At 42.4% G+C, this 10,995-nt stretch overlaps 1 protein-coding gene and 1 non-coding gene across 3 annotated transcripts; both read left to right on the top strand.

The window, feature by feature from the left end:
- Nucleotides 1–3,468: 3,468 nt before the first annotated feature.
- plbd1a (phospholipase B domain containing 1a) lies at nucleotides 3,469–10,906 on the top strand. Of its 2 annotated transcripts, XM_055897608.1 has the most exons (12): nucleotides 3,469–4,297; nucleotides 6,789–6,851; nucleotides 7,475–7,697; nucleotides 7,780–7,863; nucleotides 7,986–8,127; nucleotides 8,230–8,370; nucleotides 8,557–8,701; nucleotides 8,957–9,157; nucleotides 9,270–9,410; nucleotides 9,521–9,706; nucleotides 9,851–9,957; nucleotides 10,043–10,906. In XM_055897608.1, exons 2-12 carry the CDS (start codon nucleotides 6,791–6,793, stop codon nucleotides 10,217–10,219), a joined length of 1,608 nt encoding a protein of 535 aa, XP_055753583.1. In that variant the 5' UTR covers nucleotides 3,469–4,297; nucleotides 6,789–6,790; the 3' UTR covers nucleotides 10,220–10,906. The 2 variants fall into 2 exon arrangements, with proteins under 2 accessions (XP_055753583.1, XP_055753584.1); XM_055897609.1 differs by lacking the exon at nucleotides 6,789–6,851 and having other exon boundaries at nucleotides 3,470–4,297.
- Nucleotides 4,763–4,835, top strand: trnar-ccu (transfer RNA arginine (anticodon CCU)). Its single transcript has one exon. It is a non-coding gene; the product is annotated as a tRNA-Arg (tRNA).
- Nucleotides 10,907–10,995: the final 89 nt, after the last annotated feature.

The following is a 10,995-nucleotide window of genomic DNA, read 5'->3' as shown; positions in this document are numbered from 1 at the left end:
TGTTTTTTTGTTACTTGTCTTTTTCTTTCAATGTTAAGGATTTCTCTGTCTCGCTGCTGCACCCGATGCTAGATTCTCAGCCCCACTACAGTTTAATAATCATAAAACAAGTGCAGTAGAGGGCTGTGTTCTTTCAAATTGGAATGTATTTAATCAAAGGGACCTTTGTCTTATGTTTTGATTTGTCAACTACTGAAACTGTATTGATTTTGTGCTGAAGCTTTAATCTGGTTACATTGCTACTCTCGTTCAGTTCCACAAACAAAGTGAACCTTGAACATTATACTATTTTGATATGTGTAAATTGTGTTTTTATTTTGCTCTATGCTTCATGTATTATTCAAATATGTATCCATTGTGAAAACCATGGGCTCAAAAGGGATTTACAATATAAGGAACATTGCTGGAGCTTCCAGAATGTCTTATTTTATTTAGATATTGAATATTTTTATTTCCTATGTGTGTTTTAATCTTGTGTTGAGCTCTTCTGTGTTTGTCTTTATGTTACATGTTGTGTAGGTAAAAGAAGGATTCATTAATTATTCAGATTTAATTAAAGTTGTTTCTGCAAAAAAAGATTTGGTAACCATTCTGTGTGTTATTAAGATGGATTGTTTGGATCACATGTTTACATGTGACATTCTTCGCACGCTTTGAGGATAACACAGTGCCACCGACGCAGCCTGCTACCAAGGACTGTGGGCTCTCCTTTTCCGTGGCCGACGTGAGTAAAACACTTACAGTGGCTTGTGAAAGTATTCACCTCCTTGGCATTTTTCCTATTTTGTTGCCTTACAACCTGGAATTAAATGAGATTGTATATCATTTGACTTACGCAACATGCCTACCACTTTGAAGATGCAAAATATTTTATACTGTGAAACAAACAAGACAAAGAATCAGAATTTGAGCATGCATAACTATTCACCCCCCAAAGTCAATACTTTGTAGAGCCACCTTTTGCAGCAATTACAGCTGCAAGTTTCTTGGGGTATGTCTCTATAAGCTTGGCACATCTAGCCACTGGGATTTTTGCCCATTCTTCAAGAAAAAACTGCTCCAGCTCCTTCAAGTTGGATGGATTCCGCTGGTATACAGCAATCTTTAAGTCATACTACAGATTCTCAATTGGATTGAGGTCTGGGCTTTGACTAAGCCATTTAAATGTTTCCCCTTAAACCACTCGAATGTTGCTTTAGCAGTATGCTTAGGGTCATTGTCCTGCTGAAAGGTGAACCTCCGTCCCAGTCTCAAATCTCTGGAAGACTGAAACAGGTTTCCCACAAGAATTTCCCTGTATTTATCACCATCCATCATTCCTTAAATTCTGACCAGTTACCCAGACCCTGCCGATGAAAGACATCCCCACAGTATGATGCTGCCACCACCATGCTTCACTGTGGGGATGTTGTTCTCGGGTGATGAGAGGTGTTGGGTTTGCGCCAGACATAGTGTTTTCCTTGATGGCCAAAAACCTAAATTGTAGTCTAATCTGACCAGAGTACCTCCTTCCATATGTGTGGAGAGTATCCCACATGCCTTTTGGCAAACACCAAACATGGTTGCATATTTTTTTATTTTAGCAATGGCTTTTTTCTGGCCACTTCCATAAAGCCCAGCTCTGTGGAGTGTACGGCTTAAAGTGGTCCTATGGACAGACACTCCAATCTCCGCTGTGGAGCTTTGCAGCTCCTTCAGGGTTATCTTTGGTCTCTTTGTTGCCTCTGATTAATGCCCTCCTTGCCTGGTCCATGAGTTTTGGTGAGCGGCCCTCTCTTGGCAGGTTTGTTGTGGTGCCATATTCGTAAAAAAATGTAATAATGGATTTAATGGTGCTCCGCGGAATGTTCAACCCTGATCTGTACTTCTCCACAATATTGTCCCTGACCTGTTTGGAGAGCTCCTTGGTCTTCATGGTGCCGCTTGCTTGGTGGTGTCCCTTGTTTAGTGGTGTTGCAGACTCTAGAGCCTTTCAGAACAGGTGTATATATACTGAGATCATGTGACAGATCATGTGACACTTAGATTGCACACAGGTGTACTTTATTTAACTAATTCTGTGATTTCTGAAGGTAATTGGTTGCACCAGATCTTATTTAGGGGCTTCATAGCAAAGGGGGTGAATACATATGCACGCACCAATTTTCTGTTTTTTATCATTTTTTTAAACAAGTAATTTTTTAAATTTCACCTCACCAATTTGGCTATTTTGTGTATGTCGATTACATTGAAATCCAAATAAAAATCTATTTCAATTACAGGTTGTAATGCAAAAAATAGGGAAAACGCCAAGGGGGATGAATACTTTTGCAAGGCACTGTAAACATGTTAACCCTCGCAAGGCTGCTGGCCCAGACGGCATCCCTAACCGCATCCTCAGAGCATGTGCAGACCAGCTGGCTGGTGTGTTTTAAGGGCATATTCAATCTCCCTATCCCAGTCTGCTGTCCCCACATGCTTCAAGATGGCCACCATTATACCTGTACCCAAGAAGGCAAAGGTAACTGAACTAAATGACTATTGCCCCGTAGCATTCACCTCTGTCATCATGAACTGCTTTGAGACTAGTCAATGATCATATCACCTCTACCTTACCTGCCACCCTAGACCCACTTCAATTTGCTTACCACCTCAATAGATCCACAGTTGATGCAATCACCATCACTCTGCCCTATCCCATCTGGACAAGGGGAATACCTATGTAAGAATGATGTTTATTAACTACAGCTCAGCATTCAACACCATAGTACCCTCCAAGCTCATCATTAAGCTCGAGGCCCTGGGTCTGGACTTCCTGACGGGCCGCCCCCAGGTGGTGAAGGTAGGAAACATCACCTCCACTCCGCTGATCCTCAACACTGGGGCCCCAAAGGGTGTGTGCTCAACCCCTCAGCCCCTGTCAACTCCCTGTTCACCCATGACTGCGTGGCCAAGCACCCCTCAAACTCAATCACTGTGTTATTGACTTGTTTATTGTTTATGTAACGGATGTGAAATGGCTAGCTAGTTAGCGGTGGTGTGCGCTAATAGCGTTTCAATCGGTTACGTCACTCTCTTTGAGACCTTGAAGTAGTGGTTCCCCTTGCTCTGCAAGGGCCGCGGCAGAGCAAGGGGAGCCACTACTTCAAGGCCTCAAAGCGAGTGACGTAACCGATTGAAACGCTATTAGCGCGCACCACTGCTAACTAGCTAGCCATTTCACATCCGTTACACTATGTAACAGTTTAACTTTACGTCCGTCCCCTCGCCCATACCCGGGCGCGGACCAGGGACCCTCTGCAAACATCAACAACTGACACCCACGAAGCATCGTTACCCATCGCTCCACAAAGGCCGCGGCCCTTGCAGAGCAAGGGGAACCACTACTTCAAGGTCTCAAAGCGAGTGACGTAACCGATTGAAACGCTATTAGCGCGCACCACCGCTAACTAGCTAGCCATTTCACATCCTTTACACTCACCCCCCTTTCGACCTCCTCCTTTTCCGCAGCATCCAGTGATCCGGGTCAACAGCATCAATGTAACAGTTTAACTTTATGGCGTCCCCTCGCCCGAACCAGGGACCCTCTGCACACATCAACAACAATCACCCACGAAGCATCGTTACCCCATCGCTCCACAAAAGCCGCGGCTCTTTGGGAACCACTACTTCAAGTCTCAGAGCACGTGACGTCACCGACTGAAAGGCTGCTGGCGCGCACCACCGCTACCTAGCTAGCCATTTCACATCGGTTACATTTACTCCATGTGTAACTCTGTGTTGTTGTCTGTTCACACTGCTATGCTTTATCTTGGCCAGGTCGCAGTTGTAAATGAGAACTTGTTCTCAACTAGCATACCTGGTTAAATAAAGGTGAAATAAAAAAAATAATAGAAAAAATCAAGTTTGCAGACAACACAACAGTAGTAGGCTTGATTACCAATGATGACGAGACAGCCTACAGGGAGGAGGTGAGGGCTCTGGGAGTGTGGTGCCTGGAAAACAACCTCTCACTCAACGTCAACAAAACAAAGGAGATGATCGTGGACTTCAGGAAACAGCAGAGGGTGCACCCCCTGTCTACATCAACGGGACATCCTGTTAAGCTGTATCACCGCCTGGTACAGCAACTGCACCGCCCGCAACCGCAAGGCTCTCCAGAGGGTGGTGCGGTCTGCCCAACGCATTACCGGGGGTAATCTACCCGCCCTCCAGGACACGTACAGCACCAGATGTCACAGGAAGGCCAAAAAGAGCATCAAGGACATCAACTACCCGAGCCACTGCCTGTTCACCCCACTATCATCCAGAAGGCGAGGTCAGTACAGGTGCATCAAAGCTGGGACCGAGAGACTGAAAAACAGCTCCTTATATCAAGGCCAGCCGACTGTTACATCACTAGCACACTAGAGGCTATTCTACAGTATCTTAGTCACTTAATGTCTGGCATTACTCATCTCATATGTATATACTGTTTTCTATCCTTCTACGGTATCTTAGTCACTTAATAATGTTTATATATCTTGCATTACTCATCTTATATGTATGTACTATATTCTATACTGTTCTACTGTATCTTAGTCCATTTTGCTCTGACATCGCTCGGCCATATATGTATATAGTCTTAATTCATTCCTACTTAGATTTGTGTGTATTGGGTATATGTTAAATATATATATTTGTTGTTTAGAGCTAGAAGCACAAACATTTCGCTACACCCGCAATAGCATCTGCTTATCACGTACATTTAAAATAACACCTCCCCGCATAATGGTTCGCATGCGCCCCAGTGGCCTAATGGATAAGGCACTGGCCTCCTAAGCCAGGGATTGTGGGTTCGAGTCCCATCTGGGGTGGACTGTTTTTTTGCGTCAAATTTCCTTTTCATTCATTGGAGTTTTTTTTATTTATTTCACCTTTATTTAACCAGGTAGACCAGTTGAGAACAACTGCGACCTGGCCAAGATAAAGCAAAACAGTGCGACAAAAACAACAACACAGCGTTACACATAAACAAACGTACAGTCAATAACACAATAATAAAGTTATGATTCGATCATTAATCGTATTCTGGATGATGTATTTGGTAACGTATGTACATATATTGTAATGACTTCGTGGAGTATACTTGTTTGACTTTGTAGGCTGATACAATGGGATCTTGCCTCTGGTGAGAAATCCAAGACGGAGGGTAACCAATCGACATAGATTTCACGTGTGTGTCATGAACAACATTCCCGAGAGCAGCAATAGTGGAATCGGCAGGTTCGTCTTTGAAATAAAAGTCCGTCATTGTAACGGATGCAAACGGATAAAAATACTGAAAACATGCCACAATTGGACTAGATAAGGCTACACATAGTTGGAATGTTGTTATATAAATTCAACAAAACAATTATTTGTTAATTTGAAGAAGAAAAAAAATAAATTGGGATATATTTGAAATTAGAATTGGATTGAAGGCATAAATACAGTTTATGCACTGTACAGCCTAACCTATGGATTGTGCACCCAGACATGGGGTATCAGCCTACTCAGTGAAACTCACAGAACGCATCTGTGAAGAGTTTACACACCAAAAATATACACAGTAGGCTGAATAGCGTGGTGAATTCCCACAGTCAAAGTCCTGCAATAAGAGCTAAGCTTAATATTTGTGTAAACTCAACAAACAAAATAAAATATATATATTTGTTGTTTTTATTTAACCTTTATTTAACTATAGTTGTGTTCTGTGAGTGTCACTGAGTAGGCCGATACCCCATTTCATGGGTGCACAATCCATAGGTTAGGCTGTACAGCAGTGGTGGAAAAATGACCCAATTGTGATACTTGAGTAAAAGTATAGAGACCTTAATAGAAAGTTACTCAAGTAAAAGTGAACGGCACCCAGTAAAATTCTACTTGAGTAAAAGTATTTGGTTCTACATATACTTAAGTATCAAAAGTTGTATCAAAAATAAAAGTAGAAATAATTTGAAATTCCTCATATTATGCAAAGCAGACAGCACCATTTTCTTGTTTAAAAAATGTACGGATAGCCAGGGGCACACTCCAACACTCAGACATAATTTATAAATGATGCATTTGTGTTTAGTGAGTCTGCCAGAACAGAGAAAGTAGAGATGACCATGTTTTGTCTTCATAAGTGCGTGAATTGGACCATTTTCCTGTCCCGCTAAGCATTCAAAATGTAACTAGTACTTTTGGGTGTCAGGGGAAATGTATCGAGTAAAGAATACATAATTTTCTTTAGGAATGTAGTAAAGTAAAAGTTGTAAAAAATATGAATAGTGAAGTAAAGTACAGATATCCCAAAAACTACTTAAAGTAGTACTTTAAAGTATTTTTACTTAAGTACTTTACACCACTGCTGTACAGTGCATATAAGTATGCCCCCAATGCAATTCTGAATTCAAATACATATGCAGTGAAATTTCAACTAACTTTTTTGTCAAATTAACGAATAATTGTCTTTTGTTGAATTTATATAACAACATTCCAAACTTGTTTAGCACTATCTAATCCAATTGTGGTATGATTCCACTATTTTGATCCGTTTGCATCAGTTTCAATAGGGAACTTTTATTTTGAAGGCAAATAACTGATTCCACTATTGTTGCTCATGCTAATGTTGTTCAAAACACGTTTGTGATAAATTCCCCACCGGCTCCACCAATAAGGAAACTATAAACTTGAACCAGGCTTTCAGTTCCCTACTGTTTTTATTTTTGTGAATAGTGTGATTTATTCAAGTAACATTCATATCTGTAAATCACGCATTTAAGATCTGTATTTACTTCGAAAAGAAATGAAGAGGCTGTGTCTTTTGTTTTTTTTCTATGTTGCTGCGACCTTCGCCAGTGCTGATGGTAGGTGATACATTGTAGCCGAAGTTATTTTGTGAACTGTATTTGGATACACAGCGAATGCGCTAATCAAGGCACAGTAAATTAATGCAATGGGTCACAATTTGTTTACCGACATAGAAGAAAGAGATTACATGTGGGCTAGACGAAATAGGCTGACATCTCAGATAGTGAAACTAACAGTGAAACGTGCAGGTTTGTACTGTGGTCGAGACAATTTGTTCCATTTAAATGCAGAAATTAATCTACTTAAATCAACGATAAACCCAGGAAATTCCTAAAGCTCACATCCTGTTTTTGTTCTGATTAATTTCATATTTTGTTGTAACGTTTTGGCTATACTGCACAAATGGAGCTAGAAACATATTTTGTTGTAACTTTTTGGAGCTAGAAACATATTTTGTTGTAACTTTTTGGAGCTAGAAACATATTTTGTTGTAACTTTTTGGAGCTAGAAACATATTTTGTTGTAACTTTTTGGAGCTAGAAACATATTTTGCTGCACTTGCGATAACATCTGTAAATCTGTGTACACGACCAATACATTTTTATTTGATCATGTCAATAGAAAAAAATACTCTAATGTTTCTGTTGAAAGTTGACGTGTGTAATTGCCTGCTTTACAGAGATGAAAGCAGCCACAGTGTACTGGGATGCTACACATAAGACTGTACAACTGAGAGAAGGAGTGATAGAAAAAGAGGGGGATGCATATGGATACCTCAATGACAGCCTCTCTCAAACGGGCTGGAGTGTACTGGAGATCCGTGCAGGGTATGGGGAGACCCTTGAGCATGATGAGGTCACCTACTTCCTTGCGGGATACCTAGAGGGCTTCCTCACTGCACCGTAAGTGCCTTGGGCATTGTTGCATGTCAATTCAATTTCTGATCGACATTGTCATGTTTAATCTTATTTTGTTTTTCATCAGGCAAATGATTAGTCACTACGCCAACATGTATCCCCAGCTGATCAAGGACCCCAAAGTTTTAGGTCCAGTGGAGCGCTTCATGGTGTGAGTTTTTTTTTTTTTTATCCTCAGGGATGAAATCCAATAACCATAGTGAAAAGCCAGGTCAGATCCACATCCTGTCCTTTGAGGATTTTGAGATGTGCTCTGCTCTGTGGCTCTATCAGGAAGCAGGACTCATGGACCAGGGAGCAGGTGAAACTGAACAGGAGCACTGATCCTCTGTGGCACCACACCGGCTTCATAGTTGCCCAGATGGACGGACTTCAGGCGGGGGTCGCACACTGGGCCAAGAAACAAGGGAAAGAGGTGCGCTGATATCTAGAAATGGATCAATAGATTAATGGATCTTCATTCAGTGGCACAATGAGATCTCTAACCTCTTTCTGATTGGTGTCTCCCCCACTTTAGCCTCTGTCCCTGTTTGCTGTCCAGTTCCTGAATGCGGTGGGAGATCTGCTGGACCTGATTCCAGCCCTGGTCCCTGGCACTGAGCCTCCTCTCGGACATTTCAAATTACCCGGAATGGGCCACTGCTCTGCCCTCATTAAGGTTAGAGGTTATTCTGCTCTTGCTGTTGAGAGATTTATTCTGGACAGATCATTAGTGATATCAAATAGTGTGGATCTGTTCTTGACTTACATCAGTCTTGTGTAGAACTCAATATGGTTTTCCCTCTATTTAGTACAATCAATGTTTCTATAGCACTCAAAACCAGTCTCTCTCTCCCCCTTCTAGATGCTCCCTGGGTTTGAGAACCTGCTGTTTTCCCACTCTAGCTGGTATACATACGCTGCCACCATGCGCATCTACAAGCACTGGGACTTCCACCTCAGTGAGCCCCACACTGCCACGGGCAAGCTGTCCTTCAGCAGCTACCCAGGTAGGTACAGCAGCTACCCAGGTAGGTACAGCAGCTACCCAGGTAGGTACAGCACCGTATAATGGCCGCTGTGACAGTATAAACACTACCCGTGGCTGAAGAGATACTTCAATATTTTGGAAGCGCTAGATGTAGCCCCTCTACATTTTCATATAAATGTGTATATTTTTGATTTATGAAAACTGTCAATGTTATTAACATGCTTCAGAATTCATCAGTACATAAACAGATACTGTGAGACCACCCTCTACACAGGCTTCCTGGTGTCTCTGGATGACTTCTACCTCCTGGGCAGTGGCCTGATGATGACCCAGACCACCAACAACATCTTCAACACGTCCCTCTTCTCCCAGGTCACGCCCCACAGCCTGCTGGCCTGGCAGAGGGTGCGTCTGGCCCACACCCTGTCACACACTGGGGAGCAGTGGGCCAATACCTTCTCCAGATACAACTCTGGTGAGGGAGGTGGATGACACATGAAATCTTGTCCTGGTTTATCCCTCTAAGGGTCTACAGTACAGAATGCATTTTTTTCACACTTCTTCGCTCTCCCTCCCTCCCTCTCTAGGCACCTATAACAACCAGTACATGATAGTGGACATGAGAAAAGTGACCCTGGGCCACAGTATAGAGGATGGGGCTCTGACAGTGGTGGAGCAGATTCCTGGCCTGGTAGAGTTCTCTGACCAAACTCGGGCCCTGCGCAGGGGTGAGGAACACGGATATAGTACTGCCAATAGATGCACATCTTAAGCATAAACTTAGCAGAGATAAAATCCCTGGAGGAGATGGTAATTGAGCAAGATCTTCCTTTCCCAGGTTACTGGCCATCGTATAACGTGCCTTTCCACCCAAAGATCTACACCCTGAGTGGCTATGGGAAGATGTGGGAGGAGTACGGGGAGGACTTCTCCTATGACCTCTGCCCCCGGGCCAAGATATTTCGTCGGGACCAGGCTGAGGTTAAGGACCTGGACTCCCTCAAACACATCATGAGATACAACGGTGCGCCTACGTTCCTTGCCTTTACCTGTGGCCATTTATTTTTACTCTGGTTAGCTTTTAGTTAGTTCCTTTAGTTAATTTCCCCCCGACATTCTCTCAGCTCTCGCTTTGAGTAGCTGTTAACCGTGTTACTTTCTCTTTCAGACTACAAAAATGACCCCTACTCCAAGGGTGACCCATGCAAGTCCATCTGTTGCCGTAATGACCTGAGAGAGAAAGACCCCAGCCCAGGAGGATGCTATGACACCAAGGCAGAACTTTTACTAGCATTCATTCAGTTCCATCTCTAAATCTTTTAAGATCATGTAATAAACATCTCTCTGTCTCTCTCTGTAGGTGACTGATTTCCACATGGCGCAAGAGTTCAGAGCGGAGGCGGTGAACGGTCCCACGACGCAGGGTGACCTCCCTCCCTTCTCCTGGGAGAACTTCAATAGTACGGCTCACCAGGGTCTGCCAGACCACTACGACTTCCCCTTCATCAGCATGCAGCCTGCACTCTTCATGCCCTGAGAGAGGTGCCATAGGGGAGGAGGGAAAAGGTTGGAAGAGTTGCCTATGGGGTTAGGGTAATGGAGGAGGGAGGTTAATGCAGATAGACTTTAATACTATCATCTTTATTTACAGTCCAATATAGTAAATCAGCCTCGGGGAGAAATGCTGCAATAATGATCAAGCTTCAAGGAATTCTTATTTTATCTGTGTTTTGTCTATAGCCTACCTACTTTTTTTTCTTCATGCACTCAGTTGACCTATGTCTTGGACATTGACTACGAGTTGCTGCTGTACTGCCGTCATTTAGACATATTTTGAAAGATGCTGAATCAATGTAGAAAATTATTGAAGCCTGGTTTGTTCGGTGCCAAATACTATTTTTTTTTCTTATTCAGGTCAATGACCTAAACCTAGATTAAAATTCAGTACCCTTTGTATTATAATCAAATCCTGACCCTGAAACTAATTACAATCATGTTGTCATATGTTGAATTCACTATATGATAATATCAATGCAATTCTCAGGGCTCTTAATCTCATGTTTCATGTTTGTTGCATGGCCTGCTGCTACGGTGGGAGTTTCTATTTTTATACATGAGAGAATATTTTTGAACTTTGTACTTGTTTGATGTCTTGGAAAGCTGCACTTCAGAAATGTATTTTTTATGATCATTGTTAATAAATTTGAACAGTGCCCATAACTTTCATATGTTTATTCACTTTTATGTGCACCTTCAGCTGAACACATCTTAACCAGTCAAATGTGACTTTTTCTGGTTTAAGTTTGATCTCTC

This window comes from Salvelinus fontinalis, chromosome 34 (assembly GCF_029448725.1).
Source record: "Salvelinus fontinalis isolate EN_2023a chromosome 34, ASM2944872v1, whole genome shotgun sequence".
In the NCBI taxonomy this organism is placed as follows: Eukaryota; Metazoa; Chordata; class Actinopteri; order Salmoniformes; family Salmonidae; genus Salvelinus; species Salvelinus fontinalis.
The sequence above is the reverse complement of the archived record's forward strand: the minus strand, read 5'-3'. Positions and strand labels throughout refer to the sequence as shown.

Excerpts from the sequence above, each read along its gene's own strand:
- plbd1a (XM_055897608.1), top strand. The coding sequence starts at position 6,791 with ATGAAGAGGCTGTGTCTTTTGTTTTTTTTCTATGTTGCTGCGACCTTC. Across the intron at positions 7,698-7,779 it reads GAGGGCTTCCTCACTGCACC|GCAAATGATTAGTCACTACG; the intron begins GTAAGTGCCTTG and ends GTTTTTCATCAG. Across the intron at positions 9,958-10,042 it reads GAGGATGCTATGACACCAAG|GTGACTGATTTCCACATGGC; the intron begins GCAGAACTTTTA and ends CTCTCTCTGTAG.